At 49.3% G+C, this 24,423-nt stretch overlaps 5 protein-coding genes across 10 annotated transcripts; 2 read left to right on the top strand and 3 right to left on the bottom strand.

Moving 5' to 3' along the window:
• The first annotated feature begins 831 nt into the window (after window positions 1-831).
• FOIG_01012 (uncharacterized protein) lies at window positions 832-5,947 on the top strand. Its single transcript, XM_031197552.1, has one exon. The coding sequence runs from the start codon at window positions 2,009-2,011 to the stop codon at window positions 5,264-5,266; it is 3,258 nt and encodes a 1,085-aa protein (XP_031073319.1). The 5' UTR covers window positions 832-2,008; the 3' UTR covers window positions 5,267-5,947.
• On the bottom strand, window positions 5,750-11,421 carry FOIG_01013 (bloom syndrome protein). Its single transcript, XM_031197553.1, has one exon. It carries the CDS (start codon window positions 11,291-11,293, stop codon window positions 6,287-6,289), a length of 5,007 nt encoding a protein of 1,668 aa, XP_031073320.1. The 5' UTR covers window positions 11,294-11,421; the 3' UTR covers window positions 5,750-6,286.
• Window positions 11,422-11,560: 139 nt separating this feature from the next.
• On the top strand, window positions 11,561-19,013 carry FOIG_01014 (uncharacterized protein). Of its 5 annotated transcripts, XM_031197554.1 has the most exons (9): window positions 11,561-11,726; window positions 11,782-11,838; window positions 11,891-13,282; window positions 13,339-13,425; window positions 13,505-14,872; window positions 14,940-16,060; window positions 16,108-16,890; window positions 16,943-17,190; window positions 17,241-19,013. In XM_031197554.1, the coding sequence occupies exons 3-9, from the start codon at window positions 12,611-12,613 to the stop codon at window positions 18,515-18,517; spliced, it is 5,556 nt and encodes a 1,851-aa protein (XP_031073321.1). In that variant the 5' UTR covers window positions 11,561-11,726; window positions 11,782-11,838; window positions 11,891-12,610; the 3' UTR covers window positions 18,518-19,013. The 5 variants fall into 5 exon arrangements, with proteins under 5 accessions (XP_031073321.1, XP_031073325.1, XP_031073323.1 ...); XM_031197558.1 differs by having other exon boundaries at window positions 16,108-17,190; window positions 17,241-18,633; XM_031197556.1 differs by having other exon boundaries at window positions 11,561-11,838; window positions 13,339-14,872.
• Window positions 12,377-19,744, bottom strand: FOIG_01015 (uncharacterized protein). Of its 2 annotated transcripts, XM_031197560.1 has the most exons (3): window positions 19,545-19,744; window positions 18,634-19,336; window positions 12,377-18,581 (listed from the first exon to the last, which is right to left on the bottom strand). In XM_031197560.1, exons 1-2 carry the CDS (start codon window positions 19,611-19,613, stop codon window positions 18,815-18,817), a joined length of 591 nt encoding a protein of 196 aa, XP_031073327.1. In that variant the 5' UTR covers window positions 19,614-19,744; the 3' UTR covers window positions 12,377-18,581; window positions 18,634-18,814. The 2 variants fall into 2 exon arrangements, with proteins under 2 accessions (XP_031073327.1, XP_031073326.1); XM_031197559.1 differs by having other exon boundaries at window positions 12,377-19,336.
• Window positions 19,745-19,882: 138 nt separating this feature from the next.
• FOIG_01016 (fanconi anemia group M protein) lies at window positions 19,883-24,160 on the bottom strand. Its single transcript, XM_031197561.1, has one exon. The coding sequence runs from the start codon at window positions 24,011-24,013 to the stop codon at window positions 20,744-20,746; it is 3,270 nt and encodes a 1,089-aa protein (XP_031073328.1). The 5' UTR covers window positions 24,014-24,160; the 3' UTR covers window positions 19,883-20,743.
• Between the last annotated feature and the right edge of the window lie 263 nt (window positions 24,161-24,423).

Raw genomic sequence — 24,423 nt, forward strand, 5'->3', positions numbered from 1 at the left:
ACTGCTGCCAATTGTGATCTAACAAATGGCATATTCTGCACATGCTCTATTGCAACGCATCTTCTCCAGAATGACTTCTCTTCGTGGCTCCGTACAGTTCAATGTCTGTTGATTCGAGACTGAATACATATGATATTCTGTTCCCAACCAACTAATTGTCCACTTTACAAGCTTCCTCACTTTAAGCAACCTCTGGATCGACAGCAGCCTATCCATGAACCGGTCGATATACGCTAATTCCGACCGGCTGCTGCTAGGCGAGATCATTGACCAGGGATGTACCTCTTCACACAATTCGCAAGCAAATCAGAGGCAACCTATGATCCAATCCCGGCAGTTATCCCAGGTCAGCGTGCATCAATCTAGCATACTACGTAGCATGTAATATTAACATCGTCCTTTCCTGCGTCCAAGTATTGTACAAAGAGACGAGACTACGAATAGGTGGGTATGGAATTCAAAATCCTCAACTGTACTCCTCCCTGCGGGCTTCTTGTCTCTTTGCAGAGTGCTGAGAGAAATGACTCCGTGTTCATCTGAGCTTGTACCCGTTGCTTTAACGACACCTCATAAACCTTCTTTATGCTGAGGTCTTTGACTTTTAGTGGCTTCCATCTTACCTCGTTTGGCCTTTCTCTTTGACTATCGTTCTGATTGCCGGATTGAGATTAACTTTTATTGTTCACTTTATTCTTTTCCCCACGGTTTTTTATACAAACAGAACTCCCATGTTATTTTCGCCGGCCTTGGCTACCAACCTTGTACCTGCCGAAACCTAGCCTATTCCATGCCTCTGGCCCTTCCATTTAGGTATCCTCATCTAATAAGTCACCAATCTTCAAGACCTTAAGTTGCCAGCAAGATTTTCTTTAACCTTTGACTACAAGCGTTTGACTACAAACTCATCTTTGTTGGTTTCTCTCTCCTGCCAACTACAACTCTACCTTTCTCCACTTACGACAGTCATTTCATCTTGGACACATCTTATTATTCTCTTTTCAAATACTCTGTCCGAAACTTTGGCCCCCTTTTGTCCCCGCCTGACACTCTCTGTCTCTATGTCCCCATCGGACGATAACCGTGTTGCTCTCGTTTAATGAGAGTTCAAATACTTCGGTCCCATCTGAACTTTCCTCCGCGACAACATTTGATCCGACTGTTCTTGTTGTACCCTTCACCAACGCACCTGTCCTGCCGATGTGCTTATCATTTGTCTACCTGTTTGAGCTAGGCGAGGTTATAGCTTGAGGCCGAGACGAAAGCTCCTAATCGACTCAAACGGCAGTGTATGAACGTTTGACTGTTCATTGCTGATCCACCAGGGAATTGGGCCTGCTTCTATTGTTGCAGTTACTTCTACACTCCTGCAGCAGTCTCTTGCGCTTCTTGTGCGCTGCCTTACCTCCAATCAGTGGCTGGCAGTCTGGTAATCTGTGCTACAGAGGACCCTCAAAACTTGGCCGCTAGCTCCACCTAAGCTATTCATTGACAGCAACCCTCAGCCCATCCATCACATCCTAGATGTGCATGTGCATGTGAGAGCGTTGTAATTCATTCGACCACTCTCCCTCCAACTTTCTGCCCCGACACTGTCATTGGGGTTCGTATTGGCCTCAGCGATCACGGCTACGCAATACCATGACAGCTGATAGCGCACGGTTGGGCCAGAGTGATTAGTGGCACTGAAAGGCAAGATATTTGTCTCAGAGAGATAGAGGGAGAGGCTCCGAGTGCATAAGGACACTCTGTGACAGTTACGCAGAAAAAGTTGGAGATTTCACGCCTCACCAACAATCATCCAATCTGTCCTGTCTTATTTTTTTTCCATCTGCGCATTGACGGGTTACAAAGAACATTTCGCTTCTGGATCTCGAGTGCCCAAACCCATCCAACAAATCCTGGCTTCTGGGACCTGGATCTGCACTTCATAACTTGGACTGGTACGGCCAATTTCTTACCAGGTTTCCAGCTGTCCCTCGCTTTTCGAGGGGCCAACTCCAACGATTAGATGAACACCGGCGATTTGAACGCGACGACCTCTGCCGTCAAAGATAACAACGACAGCGACTGGATGTCAAAGGCTGATCCCTTTTTATCAACGCCTGCTGCAAGCCCTGAAACTAACCGACCTACCGACGTGGGCGAGCTTACCAGCGGCAACTGCTACAGTGACCAGGACCATGATGTGCCCACGGACAGCCTGCTGAATTTCGCTGATGTCCCTGGTCAACTATCTCACCTGCCATTCAACCCTGGTTCAGCCAATCCCTCCTCCACCTACACCCCAGATCCTAATTCCAGCTTGCTCACTTTCTCATCTTCCATTATTGACACGACTCCGACTTCTTCTGCCTCGTCTGTCACCGATACGCCCACGACTAGCACGACTGTCGGTGCCTCAGCCGCGACAACCCCTGCCACGATAACAAAAATAACGTCAACGTCAACAAACGCTCTTCTCCCGTTTCCTACTCCAACGTCGCCCCTACCATCATCTGCTCTTCGCAAGACCTCACCAGGATTAGCTGCCCGACTAAAAGCTTTGGGATTTGGCGCCCAAAAATTCTCTACGCCCCCGATAACGCCTCAAAACGATCGCATCGGCCGTCTGAACGAGGATCAGCTTCGACAGCTCGACGAGAAGCACCAAGCGGGTTCGGTCAAATCGGTCATCGCCCGGCGCGGTCGCCCGTGGAAGGGCGCCGGCGCTTCTTCCTCACCAAAGCCCGTCGCCCACGACCCCAATCTTGAGCTACCGCCGTTCAAGATCGAGATTCCCGAGTCTACCGTGGCCTTGTTGCCCGAGATTCAGACCCCCGAACCCCTGGACATGGACACTCAAAAGTATCGTCTCCCTGACCACACCAACGGCAATGGGACAAAGGTCACCCTGGACACTCGTCGCGAACACATCGAGCGCACCACACGCCCTCCATCTCCTGATAGTGCAGGCCTACCTCCTCCTCCTCCACCCCCGAAGGATACACCACCGATCGCAACTTCTACGCCGGCTACGCCCCCAACCGATTACGTTCCTAGCCTCAACTCATATTTCACACCTGGCCATAACCGCCCCGGTTCTATATACACACTATCGCGCGCTTCTTTTGCCTCTCAGCTTGCTCAATTAACGTCACTGCAACTCCCAGATGCTGAATCGCTAGCGAGCCAGGTTACTGCTATTCCAACGGCTCAGGTGGCTGCCAAAGCCCTGATCAATGCTGCCGAGCAAATCAGGAGTTGGATATCCAAGGCATCGGAGGTTGTGGAAGGCCTGGATAGCGAAGATGATGTCGAGTGGGCTGCAGCTGGTGGTCGCGAGGGCCTGGCTGAAGTAGAAATGGCTATTACTCGCTTTGAGGAGCTTGTCAAAGCCTATGTTGGAGCTATCGAGCAGTTGCAAAACAGGAAAGATGTTGCCAATGTATCTGTGCAAGACCTGACCCAAGCTGTTTCGCAAATGGAGTCAGTCATTCATGAGTGGGAGAAAATCCGCAGGACGCTACATGTGGTAAGAGCTCAGGTGGAAATAGCTATGGAGTGGGAGGAACTTTGGAACAACGTTCTCGGAGATGTACAAGGGGAAATGGACGAACTCAGCAGATTGGTATTTGAGATGGAAGAACGACGCCACAAGAGCTTGATGGCTGCCAACGCTGACAGTGTTGACATTGGGGACCTTGAGACAATTGTGGAAGAGAACCCTATTCAGGCAGCTCGATTGCAGGCACCAAGTCGTTATAGCCTTCCGACCTTCCCAGTAACACCTAACTCACCAGGCACTCCCACCTTGTCGCAGGACGACTCGAGTTTACTGGCTCTGTTTGCTCGAATGCAGCCTTTGCGGGCATCTCTTGACTTCCTGCCGATGCGGCTGTCCATGTTTGAGGCGAGGGCCCAGCCATCGTTTCCCACAGCCTGTGAGGAGCTAAACATGCGTCGTGAAGGACTTGATGCTAGCTACAAGAAGCTAGAGAAGGATGCTGAGTCGCTGCGCAAGGAGTTAGGAGAGGATCGATGGGTTATTGTTTTCCGAGGTGCTGGTAGGCAAGCGCAGAAGATGCAAGAGTCTGTCGAGCGCTCTCTTCTCAAACTTAGAGAGGCTGCCGACTCCGGTATGCATCTGACTAACCAGCCTGCTATGATGAAGAAGTTGGAAAGCTACGAGGCGAAAAGAATGCATTACGGGCCAGCCATTGAGCGTGTCCTCTCAATCATCGACAAGGGTGTCAGTGAGCGGCTAACAGTTAATGGTGAGATTCTGCGTTTGCATAACGACATGCAAAATAGGTGGCAGGCTTTGAAACAGCAGATGAAAGATGCAGAGTCATTGATTGAGGAAATTCATGCAGATAAGGGTCAGCAGCTACGGGATTCCATCTCCAGTATGCTCTCAAACGATCGCTCAACCTTAGGTAGCGGACGTGAAACCCCCGGCAGCTCACCACCATCGTCAGTTATCATGTCGAGTTTGGGACTGGATCCTCATACGCCATTATCAAAAAACCCAAAAGTACGGGCTACGCCAGGTGCTGCCAACCGCCAAATTCCCTCGAACCGTCGACACTCTTCACTGCCAGCACCAACATCACAAACAAGCAGGAAATCGGGTTTCTCTCGCCTTTCCACTATCACCGGCTCTTCGTCTACTGCCAGTCTGCCGCCTAGCCAGATTAAACGACCAGATTCGAAGCTTGCACACCGCCCACGTTGGAACGCTTCGACAAATACGTCAGATGTCGATACTGGTCACAACTTTAAACCTCTTACGCTAACGACACCGAGTCCATATGCTAAGAAGAGCCCTGTCGCACATAAATCTGCTGGCTCAACTACACCAGGTTCTGGTACCTCAAAGCTACCGACATTGCGCAGCCCTCTAGCACGTGCCTCATCAGCGTCTCCCAGAGTCGACGAAACGCCCACTAGAGGCAGTCATTCAAACCTCTCATTCCGGGAGAGGCTTGCGTCCCCTGGTGCAAACTCTCAGCCATTGCCAAAGCCACGCCTGGCTTCTCATCAATCAACAACGGCCCTCTCCGGCAGACGCTCGTCTCTACAGGCCTCAAGATCTATCGGACCCGACGGAGACCGGCACAGCAGGCCTGCTAGCTCTCTTGCTATGTCTACAAGGAGGATTAGTCTTCTACCTCAGCCCACAGAAACCGGTCGGGCCAGCCCTGCCTCTGTCTCGAGTATTCGGTCTACAATGCGTAAACCTTCTCCTGCTGAGCCGAAAGATTCAAAGCCCAGATGGAGGCACTAAAAGCTATACACCTCTACTGCAGCATAGCGTGTTTAACAGCCTCACCCAGGAACGATGCTTTCCGTTCCAATGTAACATCACATTCCATCGATTTGACTTCGCTATACGAACCTCGTGGCCTCGCTATCGGCCTCAACATTATCAAAGAGCCTGGCGTACCATTTACGAAATAATTCTTTTCAGCAGCATGGCGTACCAGGTTAACATCAAGACGGTTGACGGAGTTTGGGACATAACTTAAGGGATGACACAGTCTTGCTCTCCCGTTTTCTTTGTCTGGACTCCGTAGTCCCCGGCCACGAGTCAAAACTCTTTCGCTCAACATTTTCTTTCTTTTTGTGCCAAATTGTGCACGATGTGCTGGAATTAGGACGGAGAAGAAGGAAGCTAAGTGGTAATCTAGGCTGGCACACTATTGCTGCATCGCAACATTCGCATCACATGCTTCCGCTCGACGAGCTGCCTGTCTAGATGTAGAAAGAACTCTAATCAAAGAAGTAAAGGGTTCTATGCCAACAGTTCCCAAAAGCAGAACGTTGCTGGTCCATAGTATGAATTCTCTTTCATTATTGTGTGCATGTTTGTGACAATCAGGCTTTATTTTCCTCGATGCCATGGCACAGGTGGCTTACTTAGCTACCTTAATGTATAAATGCAAGCCTAGACTAATGCAAAGCTCCTTGTTTATGCGTGCGTCCCAGAAACGCCGAGGGTTGTGTGGTGTATAAAATCGAAACAAGTTGAAGCCCCCAATCGCCGCCCATGCAGAAGAAACACCGTCAACTCCCGCCCGCTCAAAAATCACTGTCATCTACCTAATGTTTGGAGTCTCGATTTTTCAAAGCTTCGTGGAAAAGGGGTATGATCATAGAAGGGAGAAACAAGTGCCCATGCATGTCATTGAAATATTCATCATCCATCCTCCACTTCCTCCCTGCCAATTGTATCCGTATCCATATCTCCATGTTCTAATAGTGTCGGGTTCGTGAATCAAAAAGAAAGGTGCACTTGATCTCTGCTTTACATGGGCATCAACCCTATCCCGCTCTTCTTGGGCGTCTTTGGGGCGCTGCCGGAGGTTCTGCCTACTGTCGATGAGCCGCTAGCTTTACGGCCGGAGCTGGCACCAGTACTTCTGCGTTTTGTCACGCCACTTGTAGGCTTCTTGCTGGGGTATCTTTTCCCCCCCGTGTACCTCTTCGTGCCTCCGCTGCTCTTACTAGACGCTCGCGTCTTGGTCTGAGCTTGTGTGCTGCCTAGGGTCTGAAGCCTGCTGTGAAATGCCTGCACATCTGGCCTTGAGCTGCCGTTGAAGTAGTGCGAATCCTCGCCGTCTTCGTCCTCGAGGCCTTCATCATCCATCTCGACTTCCGAGCTGATAAGGTCCACCACGTCCTGATTTCGGCTACCACTCCGAGGATCCATGGCTTCTCGATAGTGATTGTAGTGTTTTTGCAAAATGCGGAGGATCCTAGGACCGTAATCGTTGACTTTGTCGGGGTCGATGCTTGGGATCCTGCGCATCTTCTCGAGGGAGGTAGTCCAATGAATAGCCATGAGTCGGAAGTCTTTGTCGGTAAACAAAGGCCTTCTCAAGCTTTTCTGGTTGCGAATCTTCTCCTCTGTTTGCTTTGCTTCCCTTACAAAACTTTCAACCATGTCTCGGTGTGTTTCATCCAGGCTTCCCAGGTCAGTATCGACCAATATCGGCGGCCCGGAAGTACGAGAGGGTGGCTTCGCGGGCCGATGTTGGGGGAGATTGTCAAAGGCGTCGTCGTAGTCATCATCATCGTCCACTACAAAACCTGCATCCTCCCACGAGTATGCTGTTTGCCCAGTGTTCCCGCGATCAGTCTCGGTCGTCCGCGACTTCTTTTTCTGCCGGCCCACAGGCGAAGAAACGTACGTTGAGGGCATATTCGAGGCTTCTTCCTCGGCCGATGCCTTGCCGCCTTTCTTGGAGCGAGACTTGGGGGTTTTCTTGGCTGCACCAGGCTCCGGCACCTGAATCGACAGCATCAACCTACGTTGACCCGAGAGGAACGATCGATATGTTGGTCCAAGACGTAGATATTGAATCGCCATGCCATGGCGACCAACCTGATTATCCTCATTGAAAGCCTTTTCGGCCGACAACTTGTCGATGACTCGGATCAGCTCATGTTTCTTAAGGCCCTTTGCCATGCCATGCCACTCGTCAGAAAGTTCTGCTTCATTCGCGGGGTACTTTTTCCCCAAGAGAATATCGGAGCATTGCACTGCCGTGATGCGGTTCTGGGCTTGGACAACTTTGATGGCAGCAACGGCATATTCAGAAAAGTCTTGTTGCTCGAAAGTCAACCCAGCCTTGCAGTTGTCGCAGCTTTTTCTGCATTGTGCTGCAGAAAAGTCTTCCCCAAAATAGCGAAGAATCTCAGTTCTTCGACAATCAGATTTGTTGTCACAAAAAGCCGTAACTCTATTCAGCATAGACATTTGGCGCTCTTTTTGATCGTGGCTACCATCTCCATCCGCAATCAGCTTCTTCAGGACTCTTATGTCCGCCTTTCCGTAGAAAAGAATGCAGTCAGAAGGATTGCCATCTCTGCCTGCGCGGCCAGTCTCCTGATAATAGCCTTCCAGGCTCTTTGGAAGACCATGGTGTATAACGAACCTCACATCAGGCTTGTCAATACCCATTCCAAATGCGATTGTAGCAACCACAACTTTAACATGTCCTCTCTGCCAGGAATTCTGAACCTCGACCTTTTCCTGGGGATCGCAACCTGCGTGATAAAACCTGGCCGTGATACCGTTACCCGAGAGGCTCTCAGCAACCTTTTCAGCGTTCTTTCGTGAGATAGTATAGACAATTCCACTCTGATTTGCATATCTGGAATGAATAAGAGAAGAAATTGCGTCCATAACCTTCTCGTTTGTTGTCTTCGGGCGGACTTCGTAGTACAGATTCGGGCGGTTGAAGCTTTGTGAGAAAATCTGGCAGTTGTCCATTCCCAGGTTGTGCCTGATATCGACAATGACGTTCTTGGTCGCGGTAGCTGTGAGGGCCATAACAGGCACTCCTGGGTACTTTTGGCGTACTTGACCAAGTATCTTGTAGTCTGGGCGGAAATCATGACCCCATTGACTGACACAGTGTGCCTCATCGATCACAAGACGTGCGAATTTTCCTTTACGATGAAGCGTTTCCAGCCCGCTGTTGAAATTGACATTTTTGCTCACCATCTCCGGGGTAACATATAATAGTTCCAGAAAGTGTTCCGGGCTTTTCTCATTGAAAGCACTCATGACTTGCCTCTTGTATTCAGCTGAGCACTCTCCATTGAACGCAACGGCCTGTATCCCCAAAGCTTTCATATGATCAACCTGGTCTTGCATCAGGCTGAGCAATGGCGACACAACAATTGTGACACCACGAGTTTTTCCAGTCTTGACAACAGCCGGCAGTTGGTAGCACAGTGACTTGCCGCCGCCCGTCGGCATTAGTACAAAGGCATCTTGGCCTCCAAGCGTAGCATTGATTGCCTCGAGCTGGTTGCAACGGAAACCCTTCATTCTGAACCGATCTTTAAGCATCCTCTGGACCTCGGATGACCATGGGTACTTCATCAGCTGGGCAGGGATCGCTTCAGAAGCCATCAAGGGTAGCGACTTTTTTGATATCGCTCGTAACTTTGCCGCTGCTGGCGCATTACCCGACGTCTCTGAAAAGATCTTTCTCTGGTCTTGCGATTCGGGTGCCAGAGATTGACGGGTCTCGTAGTCCTGTGCAAAAGCGAGCATCTCCTCATCGTCGCTGAAATCACTGAATTCATCGCACGCTCGGTGATGTGTCGCTTGCGGCGTCCGTCGGCTACTACTACTCAGATGTGGGAATATGTTTGGAGGCCGGGCCTGGGTACGAGACTGAATGTCTTCAGGATCCGACGGCTCTTCGTCACTGACATCAAACTCTGCATCCACAGGGATGAGACTTGCTGGCCTAGATTTAAGTATCCGTCCCTGTTGATAAGGCGCTCCTGACGCTCTTGTAGGATCTCTTGGGAATAGTGCAGAAGGGTCGTCATCCTCCTGTGAAAGAACGCTTAGCTCTTGCGATGCTTCAATTCTAGAGGCTGGGGGGTTCCAAGCGTTTGTTTTGGGTAACTGAGTCTGATGAACCACTTGTGTGCCCGTTTCGCTGGCTGGGATGGCATCTCGTGAAGCCATCGACATATTGACATTGTTTTGAAAGACGGGTTGAGTACCTAGTACGACAACTGGTGCAGGGGCTGGACCAAGATGTGAGGTCTTAGTGGTCGCAAGAAACCCGCCAACATCGAGCCTAGCATCCCGAATGCTTTTAAGGAGGCCATCTTCAACTTCTTGGATTTCATCAGTAAGATCATCTAACCGAACTTCGTCCTCGTCTGTATCGAGACTCTCCTCATAGGCTTGAGCGATCTGCTGGGCCAGCCTCTCTCGTTTCTCGCCGAGGATTCTGTATTCTTCGACTGGGCCAGCGAGTTCAGCGATAGCAGATCGTTGCCGTTTCAGACGCTCCTTCTCAGCCTTGACCTCTGCACGCTGCGGTTTCGACCATCTTTCGTTTATTGCCTGCGAAAACTTCTTTCCATTTTCTTGAATGAGTCTATCGAGAAACTCCGCCCAATTGGTCAAGGCATTTGAGTCGGAAGCCAATTGCTTGAGGAGAACCGGTTCTTGGCTGGAGGGAGGAAAGGCCCCGCCGCGTGACTCGTGAAGACTATCGCCAGCTATCGGTCTATTGGACTGTGAGCTGTTTGTTGTGCTTGTTGGCTCGCCAGTAATAGTTGAGCCAGACGAAATTTGACGTTGGGAGGTCGTATGGAGGTCAATTTTGACAGCCGATATAGGAGGCTTGAGCTCCGGCGACTCAACGCTGTCGCTTCCGACCGTGGAAGCCTTCAAAATAGTGAGAGAGTCATTATGAGACGGCGGTGTAAGAAACTCGTCATCAGAGTCGGGAATAACTAGCTCATCCCCTGTAGGTGTTGTATTTGGCGGTAGTGATGGTGCTCGAGGTAGTGATTTGGTATCTCCAGAGCTTGCGGGTGCCTTCAATGGGTTTGTAGAACCTTTCAGGTCCTGATTGGACTCATTTAAGTGGGCTGTTCTCTTTTCGCGGACAAACTGGTTGCGAACCCGAGTTGAAGGCGACAACATAACATGGTCTTCCTCACTAATTGATGGGATGTCGCGGATTTGACGAGCTCGAGTACTAGACAGTCCATTCTTGCGTCGAGCGGATCGTGTCGGGCTTGGAGGTGGAGGTTCGGTGCCTAGAAGTTCGTAGACGTCGGGTAGATCACCGAAATCGCTAAATTCCTCTTTGGAAATCTCATTGCTCTTCCTCTTCCTACCGCTTGACACGGCCGGCTCGGGTTCTGGTCGAGTCGCATAGTCTTCGCGCCATAGCTTCACGTCACTATCGAAAGACAATGAATCGGAAGAAGCAAAGGTATCGTCGGTCAAGTCCATATAATCGATACCGCCAGTCTTGAGATCTGGAAAGTCGGGACTACTCGTGGGCTGTCGGGCTGGAGCCGACACTGGAACTTGTGTTTTTTCGGGTGGCGACTCATTCGATCGTTTGACAATAACATCTCGCTGGGTTGAAATGTCCTGAGTGGCAGCTGAAGGCGTAGGGAATTGCTGTGGTTTGGAAACAAGGCTGGGTTTCTTGGCTTTCGAGCTGAGCACAAGGCGTCCCATGACGTCTTCCTCGTCGTCGAATATCACCTGGTCCGTCTGCCGCGATATTGGACCCAATCCAGCCCGTCCATTGGATGTACCCGACGCGTCGCTTCTCCCTCGAGTAACGACTTCGGGGCGGTCAGATGTAGTAGTCCGTATGTTTTGTCGTGCTTGGGAGCTTGAGTGTTGAGATTGAGGCAAGCTAATCTGAGAAGAGTCGCTACAGACTGGAAAAGATGGCGTTACAGGCTTGGAGCAGGCTTGATCATTCAACAGCCAGGACAGATGCTCGGCAAGGTTGTTGCGAGTCATGAAGCCGACACTATGATGTCGGAGCGTCTTTCAGCTGCCTTTGTCAGAAACATCGAGTAGTTGGTATATTGTGATATCTCGAGTCGTGGCAAAATGATTGAATTTGGAAAAGCTCTGCTTGTTATCATGGCCCAGGGTTCGAAGGTGGCTGTCCCGCTCTAGCGCGTCACGCGTTTGGTACTAAAGTGGGAGGTGCGAGAGCACGTGATTCACTGTTCTGCCTTAATTTACTGCCAACTTTGGAGTATGATTTCAAATTTAGAGACGTGCCATTCTAGCGGTAGGCATTCAGCCTCTGAATGGCTCTCTTTTTATTTGTTTCCATTGCATAAGGTACTAGGTAGCTTTCATTGTTACCACCAACTACCGAAGCATGTCATGGCGCAATTGCGGTTTTATACTTCATAACGTTGTTTGCAACTCAATCGTAGAGGTATATTCAAGCTACATGGACGAACAGAATAGAATGGTTACTTATCTAAATGAAGATAGCGGAAGACAACAGACGGATGTTTCATAATTTGGTATGGGTCTGCACCGAGATCGTATGTTATATTCAATCAATTGACCTGCACTACTAAAATAGTGTGTATTTAGTCAAGTTCTTGACTGATCAGTCAGTGTCGATTCGAGTGGAATTTAGGGGTTTTCTGCCTGACTAAAATCCCAAAGAGTCCATCGCCGACCATTTCACGACTTCTGGCGGGAAATAATTCCAATTCACGCTGTCTCACCGCAACCAGACCATTGAATGTGATAACGATCATCTCAATAAGTAGATGCTGCCTTCCAAGCCAGGCATCAGTGGGTCTCTTTGGTTAAGGTGTTGGCCAAGATCACGAGCTTTCGCGTGTTGGCTGCTCGCCATTTTAGGCAGCACATACCCCTGTACCCCAGGAAGCTGCCACTAACACGCGTTGTGGGACGCGGTCTAACCTCACTGACATTTAGCCGTAGGGTAGTGGGGTAGACTTCTATTGATGGCGGTAGGGATGGCTTCAGCTGGTCAGGTCAAAGAGGAGGGGTTGGCATTTGGGCAAGTTCCATTCATGTGTATATAAAACTGTTGAGAAATCCTCTCTTGCTCGGGTGTTCTTTCTCTGAGTACCTAAGTCGCTCTAATAGCTTGATATCATATTCGTTTGATTACTGCAACAAGATCACTTTGTGTCATCTGCATTGAACGAGCTCAGTACTTCGCATTTATACACGTTTTCTCTCCCCTACACACCCTCAGCCTCCTTGTTTTCTCTATTTCCCAGCCCATCCTTCGAGCTCTTTTCTTCTACGTCTAGAATTCCTGATCTCCCAACAAAAATGGCCAATCTCCCAAAGCTCCCTGCTCCTCATTCGGAGCTGGCGAAGTACATCTTTGACCACAAAGACATAAACATCACTGAAATCATGGAGCCATATCGCGAGTATGAAGCGAACTTGCGATCTATATATGCACAAGATCGCCAGAACCCAATCCTCGGTGACCCCTATCTCAATGTGGTTCCCCTCTTTACTGAGAATACCAATTTCATCACCACTCGCGCACGTAATCTGGACGCCGAGTCTGACGAGGAAAAGTCAAAGTACATAATGGCTCTTCCAGATGATAAGCGTCGTGCTCATGACTCCCCTGCGACGGTTGCGAACCTCGAAGAGTTCCAGAAGAACTTCAACATATTCTCAGAATCATCACTGGCTGACTTAGACTGGTCAAACGTTGTGGCTGCTGGTTCTTCAGTCGTCAACTGTCTTCTGCCTGTCCCTAAAGAGTTCAACACAACCAAAAGAAAACTCCGAGAGTATTACCACGAGAAGTTCTGCCCTGCTTCCGATGTTGATCTCTTTCTGTATGGGCTCAATCACGATCAGGCCATCGACAAGATCAAACAGATTGAACAGGCAATCAAAGATGCTCTTTTGAATGAGGTAACAGTCGTGAGAACAAAATATGCAATTACAATTGCTAGTCAATATCCTGTTCGGCACATTCAGGTACAGAAACCCACACTGCCTCACGTCTACCATAATGATCACTGATTGTATTCCAGATTGTTCTCCGCGTCTACAAATCTGTTAGTGAAATCCTCACTGGCTTTGACATTGACGCTGCAGGTGGAGCATATGATGGAGCTCAGGTAAGTCAGCATACGTCACGAGAACACATTGTCTTAGCAAGGGGGTCCGGAGTTTTTGGCTTGGTCTAACAGGACTCAGGTATACGTGACTCCCCGGGCTCTCGGAAGCTTCATCACGCAAATCAACCACATTGATCTTACTCGTCGAAGCCCTTCTTACGAGAATCGACTGTCAAAGTATTCACACAGAAACTTTGAGGTCTACTGGCCTGAACTCGATCGAAACCAGATCGATCCAACCATCTTCGAAAGAAGTTTCAGAAGAACTCTAGGCTTGGCTCGTCTCCTTGTTCTTGAACGACTTCCAACCACCACAGCTCGAGATACTTATCTCGACAAGAGACGTGAGGAGCGAGGCCGGCCCAGGGTTTATAGATCCCACCAGGTCCTCCACGGCAACATCAAGGACTATCATGAGGATGAAATTGCTGATTGGTTGTCTGAGGAGGACGTTAGTAACTATCATACCTTCACTGTACCTTATGGGCAGCACTTCAATGCCAAGCGGATCGAGAAACTCTGTTATACGCGCGATCTTCTTCTCAATGCAGAATGGAACCAGCCCGATGATCGAGAGGTTTACCTGCATCGCCACCCTGCATTCTTTGGGCGTGTAGAAGACGTGATTGAAGACTGCTGCGGTTGCTGCCCAGAGCCTGTTACGGACCAGGAAAAGGAAGTTGCAGAGAAGGAGGCTGAGATTTATATCAAAGGCAAAGTCTCCTTCTTGATCGACGACCCTGGCCGACAGCAAATTGGTTCTTTCAACCCTCTGACTGAGCAAGACTGGACTGATATGGCGTATGTGGGTAACGTTACCAGGCTTTGCCAGTCAATCGTCGATGGTGACGTTGACGACGTATCAAACTGGCTAAGCCAGGAAGATGCCGACCCTAACAAGAGAGACTACACTGGCAGAACCCCTCTCCACCTCGCCGTGATGACATCGACGCCAGAGGTCATCAAGTGTCTTGTTGAGCGCGGTGCACGGCTGACTGCACGACTGGCGGATGGCAAGAATGCCCTACACCTCGCTGCTTCACGAGGTGATGTGGAGATTATCAAAATTTTGATGGAGAAGTCAATCGAAAACGAAGAGGCTGAAGAGGAACGACAGGACAAGAAGCGCCGAGCAGCAAAGAAGCCCAGTTCTGACAATAATGACGGGGTCCGTAACGAGGGTGCTGCATCAGATCCCGATGGAGAATCAGATGGCGAGATTATTGATGACGAGACAACAGATGCCGATGCCGCATCTATGACTACTGGGTCTTTCGTCAAGATAAAGCAAGTTGAAGCAGAGAATGCTGAGGATCTTGTTCCCGAAGAGTCACAAGACGAGCCGGATTTCTTCAATGTTGACGCCTTAGCATGGGATCTCCAGTGTTCTCCTCTTCATCTTGCCATCGCAGAAGGCAACGAGGATGCTGTCAGGGTTCTTTGTGATGTAAGTGAAATCAATCTGACTCCCTAACCTAGATGTCAAGGAGTTTTTACTGACAAATACTACACAGTACGGGACCGATTCGATTCTGCCCGTCAAGTCTCTCGCGGAACATGGCGACAGTCGTGTGATTCTGACACTAGTTCTGGCCTTGACACTGCCTAATGACAAGGCCAAATCGATGGCAAATCTCCTCATGCGACTCGGTGCAACATCTGCCCAAGCTGATTCAAAAGGATGCACTGCTTTCCACAGATATGTTGAATCTGGAGAGGTGGAACTCATCGATACGCTCCTGGATAACGACAAGACGGGCATCAAGGCAGCTATCAATCACATGGTCTGCGATGGAAGTTATTGGAACGCAGAGACTATTGCTCCGATCAACACTGCGGTTCAGAGTGGTGATGTCGCTTTGGTATTGAAGCTGCTGACTGCTGGTGCTGCAGCTCACATCGACTTCGATAATTGGTTGAAGTCCGCCAAGGTCTCCGACATGTCTGGGCGCCTGGGCAATCTGGAGACCAACCAGAAGATGTATAAGGAGACTGTTGAACAGCCATTAATCACCGCCATCCGATCTGGTCGCACAGACGTTGCAATCAAGCTTCTTGAAGGCGGCGCCGACCCAAATTCACTGAATACAGAGACACATCGGCTAATCTTCAATGAGTATCAGAGAAACTGGAACAAGGGTCAATCAGCTTTAGACCTGGTCCAGAAGTCGCTGAAGCGTCTTCGTGGATTCACCGTTGAAACGAACGGACTTGTGAAACCAAGGGAGACCCCGGGGATGGATGAATTCCTGAGTCACTTCACTCCTGGAAGTTACTCTCATTGGGTTGTTTCAGAGCAAGTTGGGAGTCAAAAGAGGTCATTCGCGTCTCGTCTCAAGCGATATGAGGAGGATATCAAGAAGAATCCAGAGCCTAAAGGAGTTCCGGAAAAGCTGGAAGCAATCAAGGAGCTATCAGCAGGCTTCAAAGCCCTTGAAGAAGAACTCATAAGCCGAGGTGGTAAAATCTTCGATGAGTTGCATCCTGACATCAAGACGAATCTGAGGAACAATGCCTCAAGCACAAGTAGCCGAATCAAGGACGAGAAAAAGGCCATCAAGCCTTTCGAGTTTCACTTCTCATTCAACAATGACCGTGATATGACGGAAAAGAGAAGAGATGGCTACATTGAGCTGTAAGTACATCCAGATCGCTTTTCATTGTCTTATCTAATTGGAACAGAATGGAGGCTGCGTGGGCGGGAGACATTGAGAAGGTCAAGGAGCTCTCCCTTCAAGCCTGGGGTGCCGAAAAGGATCAACCACCGCTCAAGATCGCTGTCTCGGATAACATGGGCAACACTCCTTTCTCGGTAGCCTTCCTTCGAGGACACCATGACCTAGCAAGGGCTTTGCTTGAAATTGTAAAGGCACAATGGTCTCCACCCAAAAAGGATAAGGTCCGCTTCAGAATGGAGGCTGGCAACGAAGACGAGGAGTATGAGTCTGATTCCGATGACTCTGATAACTCCAGCGAGAACGAACCACGAATAGTGTCTGAGAAGGTGCAGGACAAGTTCACCATCGACGATATTGGGCATGTTTCTATGGAGGTGGAGTCTCATACCAAACCCCTCCAAATCATATGTGAATCGGTTCCAAGCTGGTTGATTGAGAAGGAGAAGGTTGAGTACCGATATCAGAAGAGAAGCTTATTCGTCCACACGTTCGACACCAACGATACTACTGGCCTCAAGCTCCTTTTGGACTTGGCACAACACTATTCAGGTCAGAAGTTTGAAGGCGATGACGCCGATCAAGAGGACGAAGGCTCGACCTGCAGCTTTACCTTCCCCCAGTCGGATTTCAAGTGGGCAATTGAGCACGGGAAGACTCAATTGCTCGCCCTAGTAATCAAACGGACTGGGGCAGGCATACCACTTGATCATCTCGTCAAGAAGAGTGGTGTCGAGCTGAAGCGAAAGCCGCGATATTACCAGGGACTGACCGTCTACGGCAGGAAAAGGTACGAAGTAACGTCCATCGTCTTATTTACTCACCACTGATTCATTTCACAGAAAGGATTGGGCAAATGCTGGACGTGGTATGGTTATCAAAAGCAGCGGACTGAGGACGCCGCCTCTTCTCCATGCTGCTCTGGGTGGTAGTGTGGAGAGCGTCGAACTCTTTCTTGGAGATGCCCCGCATAGGTTGTATGGCGAGTTTGCCAAGTCCAAGGCCTCCAAGGAGGACTCAAGATTCAAGCATTTGAAGGAGAGTCCTGGCGGATTCGACCGCGCAATCTCCAAGTGGCTTGGAGCTGATAGTAAGCACTTCAACCAAAATCTTTGCAAACAGTACTGACTCTGTTGACAGATGATCTCGTGATTCATTGCGCGGTTTTGGCGTATCCTGGAGACAATGCTAACGAGCTGCTTGATTATCTTGTTGAAACTTGCCCAGACTTCATCGAGAAGAAGAACTCTGAAGGTGATACACCGCTGATGGTAGCTTGCCGCCTTGGAAGAATCGACGCAGTCAAAATCTTGCTAGCAGCTAATGCGGATCAGTCGACTCGGAACCAAAGGGGTGAAAATATCCTCCATGCAGCAATCGAACGCAGCCCCAAGGCATATCAGCTTCGTGAGCTTCTGGACCTCTTGGACTCAGGCCTTCGCAGCCATCTTTTCCTCCAGCGAAAGAACCTCAACGAGAACGGCACCACCCCCGTACACGCTTGGATTTCTCAAGTTTCAGGAATGGCACTTGGTGCCGACAATCGCAACAATTACCGCAGATATAACGGCTCAGGGTATGCTAAGCCATACATTGGCCAAGAGAAGGAATTGGTCCTGATGCTCAAGCTCCTTCTCGAGTATTCCAAGGGCGAGGAACTCGAGATGCTCAACGGTGCAGGGGACACGTGCCTTCACACGGCGATTATGACTGGCATGATTGCCGCTGTTCGCGTCTTGGTAGAATTTAAGCCCAGCCTTGTCTACCGGGAGAACGCCGTCGGTCGGACTCCTGCTGAGCTCGCGCATGACAAACTCACTAGCCAGAAGTTTACCATGCCTGACAAGCCCAGCATCAAAGACCGAAATCGCGTCCACGATACCTTGCGAAAGAACTCGGAGGAGTTTATCCAGGAGGCCGCCATGGACGCTCATTCAACAGAGCAGAGGAGATCGCTCGAAAGTCTGGGGCTCAGTGACACCTACAAGCCACAGGAAGTTCCTCTGATTTTGGCTTCCATGGGTGTTGAGAAGAATCGTTCAAGCAAAAGGCTCGAATCCCGAAGCATCGATCTCGTTTTATGGGATCTCTGCCGCACCACAATGAAGCAGCATCCCGGGAAACGCCGGTTGGTAAGCTTGAATGAAGCCAATGATGTTGCTAAGAGATTGGGTGAGAAGTACTCAGCGTCAAGGTATTTCAGCGTTCAAGCTCGGGTTGACGACGAAGAAGTCGATCCCGATGAAAAGGAGTCCGGCACAACGATTGATTTTGCTGTCCAGGAGATGAAGTCTCGTCTGTCTCAAGCCTGGGAGACGAAGCGACGCCATGGCTCAAAAAACAGTTCGTCAGGCTCTGATTACGGTCGTTCTTCCAGTTCCGATGAAAGTTCCGATATTTATGAATCACTGTATTGAGTGGTGTCTATGCTGTGGCCATCAAGGCACAGGATTTGATTTTCTTCTCAAATATGCATCGAGTCTTCAACCGATACTCAACAAGCTTGCACTTGGGGACTTTGGGGTTTATTTACTTATTATACGGCTGTCATGTTTCTTTTTCCGTTTTCACATTTTGAGACGAAAATGAATTGTTGATATGAGATGGTCCTAACTAATCATGAAATATCATTCGTAAAAGAAAATGGGAACGCCATTGTGTTTAACTTATCTCTCTCAACTTGTAAAGTAAATCGCAAAATGTGTCAAACTCTCCTATGAGACATAGACAACTGCCTGAGGTGCACCATCACCCCAGATTCCAATAACTGCCATAGTGAAACCCAGAGCAGAGAAGGCTGTTCGTGCAATGTAGCTGTGGACAAGGCCCTCCACCTCCACTCTCACCCCCTCGCCGTTGATATCATCAATATCTTCCTCGCTGGCAGGCTCACTGTGAGCGTCGCCTAAAACCTCATAGCTAGCCTCCATTTTAGCTCTTGGGGATTGCCGAGGCGCCGATGATGCGACATGTCGGGGAGCAGGCGCGGGGATTAGAAGGGGAGCGACGAATGAGAGGGTGGCGAGGAGACCTGTATAGAGAAGGTAAGGGTGGCGAGAGGAGCGGGGAGCGAGAGCAAAGCTGATGAGGAAGGGCGCAGAGGCGAGAGAAGTGAGGGCGAGGATGGGTGTCTTGAGAGCAGCGTTTAGAGAGGCGAGACCGTGGGAAGCGGAGTTAGAAGAGGGAAGTCGGAGTAGGACAGGAAGGGCGAGAGAGGTGATAGAATAAGAGACACCCTAGAAGACAAATGTTAGCAAAGATTGGTAAGAACTCGATGGTATGCGAAGCAGCATGCGACGAGGCATGACAACATAACATGATTACACCAGGCCATAGACAAAGGCATATGCCATGTTCAGTTCTTTGCGAGCGTAGATGTGATAGAATTCTGTGACATCACTTGATACACAAGCTGCTAGGGTCAATGGTAGAATCCGAACGTACCGTCAGTAAGCCCAGCGAGACGGTGCCCACAAACTTGAGGAGCGAAACGCTCGTTCCTGTCGCAGTCATGGCTAATGACTTGCTTCTTTATCAATGGGTATTGTTATTCTCTCGGCGATGTTAATGGATAAGCAAGATATCCCTGGGTGGGGGATAGATTAGTAGCAAGTAATGATGTGATTAATGGGTTGGGATAGGTAAGGGGGGTGGCCAGCAGCCGCTCTAGCTGCAAGCTGTTTGCGTGAGTGGGGTCAGGAGGGGTAATAAGGCTAGGGGTGGTCAGAAAACGTCTGACGTGAAGATCTGATTTTGTATGGTGAATGCGGCTTCCCACGTCTGACGTATTTTGACACCCCGCGGCGTTTCTACAAACCACTGCAAGCCTCATATTATTATAAGTAAGTGGTTATCCCTGAAAAGGTCAGATCTTCACAAGTCTCTTCGGAGTTTCTTTTCTCCAGTCTAGGGGTGCCATTGTGGGCTAGAAAGCACGCGTTTGAAGTTGGCGCCTCCGCGTCTAAAGTGGACCACATCGCTTAAAGGATTGTTTCTCCACTGTAGGCGCAGAAAACTCCAGGTCGTGATTCTGCAATTTCTTCCTTTCTTCTGCTCTTAACAAAACGCACAACAGCCACATTTACACCTGTAAGTTACACCACACTTGTTTCCTGTATAATCTCGCATGATGAGCTCCTTTTTTCAAACCCTCCATTTCTCATAGGAAGAGCCGTCTGAGACTGCCCTCGGCATATGTATTTGCCAGCTAAGCTCCTGACAAGATGCTCTTCTCTTCGTCTCTGCTGTGCGCCGCTCTCGCGTGTGTTTGCACGCGGAGACAATCATGAGCGAGCGGGCGGTCGGTGAGCCTGGCAAATGCGTCGGGGGCGGTGGTGCTTATAAACTGGGTTTCTGAAGTTTCGAGATGTTGTCACCTTGTTATGTTCGATCATCATATATAGTCACACGGCTGACCAACACTAGCAGGATCTACACCAGTGAGTGATTCGTAAGGTATTGACACGGTCAGGATAAAGATATGAAACAATGACACCCTTACTGCGATTCGCCCATTCATCAATTGTTCTTTAAGATAGTCTATATAGCTTATGTACCATTTGTCATTACATCTTGATGCGTTTCTTCTAGTGACTTCTCTCGTTGCCAATTACCGAAAATTTTTCTGCAGGCCATCGTACGAATCAATCACTGTCGCTCTCATCCACAACAACTCGCCGTCCACGTGCTGTGCGTCTTACAATAACATCGTTATCGGAAAACTCCTGGCCTCGTTGCTTCCCGGTCATCTTCAGAACTTCTCCGAGGTCTGGAATATCATCACTTTCCTGCGTGCCTGGGAATTGGGTCGGCACATAAAAAGGTTTTGTTGTTTTATCATGGGCACACTCAGGAGTGGATGTTGATGAAGCGGATGAGAAACTTGTTCGTAGAGAAACGGGCTCCCTCCCACTCGACATCGGGTGATTATCAGAAACGATGAAGTCCAGAAGATCTTCGCCATTGTCGGATCCATCAGTCTCAATCATATCGCTGTCGCGTTCACAATCATCACCGACCTCGTCGCTGTTAAGCCCGCCTTTCTTCTGCCGAGGCTTTCGTTTCACTTTCGATTTAGGCTTGCTGCCTCGTTTTGGTCGCCCACGACCTCTAGGTATGACCTCGTCCTCTTCATCATCCTCTTCATCATCCTCTTCAGAAAGGCCCTCATCCACCGTGGAGCCAACAGCAAATGTTTGCAGTGCTAAATCGGATGACAATCTCCTTCGTTTCGCACGAGGTTGTGCCTTTGAAGGTGGCTTTCTATTTTGTTTCTTCTTGACTGACGCTGTTGCTCCAATTCCTTTCGCTTTCGTTGTTGGTGTTTCGTCTGTTGGTTCGGTTTCTGATTCAGATCCAGCAAATACGTGTACTGGTATCTCCAGGTAGTTGCTCCTATCTTGGTATCGACACGGCAAAACCAAGCTTTCTGGATCATGTGCCATCTTGTGCCACATTTTGACAAAGCGTTTGGTGCGTGTCCCATGCTTTAGCTTAAATACTGGTCTGAGCTGCCTCTGCAGTTCTGGGTGCGCTGTCATATCAGGCATATCTGTCTCCTCAATTATGCTATGATTGAACGGCAAGTTGCGGTATGCCCTGTTGAGCTCCTTAAGCTCTTCTTCATCGAGTAATACCTTGCTGAGTTCAGGCACTGTGGCGAGGTCACCCAGCTCCGGGTTGCGTTTGTTGTGTTGTTGTTTTGCTCTCCCACCAATTTTTAACATGCTCGCCACACTCTGAAATCCCGTCTCAACTCCGTCAGGCATATGAAACTTTTTCGGTGGCTTCTTCTTTCCTGCTGGTGCTCGACGCTTCTTCGGCTCCGGCAATGACTGGTCCTGTGTGTTTTCGACGGGAATGTCAACGTGTCGTTTGTCCACTTCGGGTACAACGCCTCTCGGAACGATTCGTGTCGAGAGATCAAATCGAAAATTGAACCGACTTCCCTCGCAAATCAATGTTTGCATCTTTTCGTAGTTGTCCTTGGATTTGGCAAATTGATCCTCTTCCTTGCCACGCATAAGTAGCAGCACGATGTTACCCGCTCGTTTTCGGCCGGTTCTTCCCATTCGTTGCAGCATTCGAATTGGGGATGCCGAAGAATCATAGCATACGATTAGATCGACCTGTCCGATGTCCAGTCCTTCTTCTCCGATTGAGGTAGCAACGAGCACGTTAAAATCACCCTTCTTGAACCTATTGATTGCCTCAATTTGCTGTGTTTGCTTCATGCCTTCTCCTCTCTTGCCGTCAGCCTGTCCAACGAAGACACTAGCTTTGATAAGAGGTTGATGTTTATTCAGCATGCGCACAATATCTTCAGCAGAATCTCGGTATTCACTGAACACGATTACACGAGTCGCCGAATTATCACTCTGGTCCATGAAGTGATTCAACACAGTGTCGGCCAAGGCTGTGAGTTTGGGATGTCCCACAAACCCTTCCGTACGAAGCCATTTGGAAATTTTATCCATCATCTCCTGAAAATTTGAATCCTGAATCAGTTGGCGCTTGTACTTGGAACCCTTTTCTCCTCTGCCTTCCTGTTCGCTACGCAAGTCGACAAGATTGTCATAGAATGGCTTAATACCGTGGAAGTTTAGCAATTTTATCGAGTGTGCGATGCTGGTAAGAACGCTGAAGACAGCTCGCATCATGTGTTGCACGCCCTGGTTCGCATGCCTCCCTCGAGAAGCGAACCATTCTCTTTGGGATTGCATCAATCCGTATGCTGTGATAGCCATCGGGCTTCGTCCAAACCAGATATTTTGCGAGCTCAGTTTATCCGTCATCGGTTTCAGGGCCTTGGTGAAAAGTTCGCTAACTAGGACCATTTCGTCGGACGGATCAAGGACAACCTGTTCGATATTCCTCTGATGAACATACTGACGAATGTCTATTGAGTCTTCTGTGCGTATTTCGCAATGAGATATGCCCAGGTTGTCAATGACTTCTTGTACTGTCTCGATTTTTGAGCCAGGTGTGGCAGTCAATGCTAGTACTCGGAAGCTCTTGGAGAATCGTCGGATGAGTTTTGTGACCTTGGCATATGCATACTCTCCAACAGCGCGATGAGCCTCATCGATGACCAACAGAGCTATAGATTTCGGATCGGCATATCCGTGTGATATATCATTTAGTAGCGTCTGGGGAGTCATGAAAAAGACTCGACGTGACTCCCACTCATCAACACGGAGAGCTGGAGGGATATCGCCTGTCAACAGTGTTGTTTCAGACCGGGGGATACCCGCAATATTGTAGCAAGCATCGACTTGTTGTGCCACAAGGGGCTTTGTTGGAGCGACGAATACTAGCTTGGCTTTCTTGGTCCATCGATAGAAGTTGAGCATGACGGTTGCAGCAATAAAAGTTTTCCCAAGACCAGTTGGCAATGCTACTAGGGTATTGTTAAACAAACTGTTTTTGACGATACTGAATTGGTAATTTCGAATAGCGCCTAAGTTGGTGGGATAAACCCATGTCTGCATAGCCTCAGTGTCGACTTCATGGTGTGTTGGTTCTTCTCGAGGAAGATCGGCGCGGAACACTCTTGTCGCTGCTGGCTGGGAAAGGCGCGGGCCATCGCTTGATAGCGAGCCACCAAAAAGGGTCGTCTGACGCCAGTTTCCGGAACTTGTTCGATTGAACCCTGCTCGAGGGGCTGGACCAGCTGGGGCTGCTACAGACACATTCGATCTCGACTGTGGCTCTGGGGATGAGAATGCATCTGAGGGGAGATCCTCCAACTCCAAAGCTGCCACAGCTGCAGAGTTTGGCCTGTTTGAGGGTTGCGATACTACTGCATGTAAAGCTTTTGTGTTGCCTTGTCCGTTCATAGAAGACGAGACTTGATCAAGAGCGGTAATGAAATCCTCATCAGCGATGTCATCGTCGAACTCATCACTGTCCATGGTGGCGAATAAGTTTAGTGACGCGCGGCTTCTCAGTATGCAGTGATTTGAATCAATAATTAAAACATTCTGGACGATGATGTTGTTTTTCCCCTTGTGATAGTGGTTCCCTGACAAAAACCAGGCACATGCAGATGATTGATTTAGCTAAGGAAGGCAAGGGCGCGTTGCCCATGTCCGGGTCGCGCTGGATTAAAACGCGATATCACGTGATCGCGAGACATATCTGAGGCAGGTACGAAGTAAGGTAGGTATAGCTTAGGTAGGATCTTCCCAGCTTTGACAATGTCTAACTCAGGTCCAACATTGAACTTAGGTACCTGGTAGGTTGGCTACCTTAGCTGAGAAATACATCATCAGGCCATCAATGCGCAGTGTTTGGAAAACCTAAGGTAAGGTAGGTGTACCTT

Source organism: Fusarium odoratissimum, assembly GCF_000260195.1.
Source record: "Fusarium odoratissimum NRRL 54006 unplaced genomic scaffold supercont1.1, whole genome shotgun sequence".
In the NCBI taxonomy this organism is placed as follows: Eukaryota; Fungi; Ascomycota; class Sordariomycetes; order Hypocreales; family Nectriaceae; genus Fusarium; species Fusarium odoratissimum.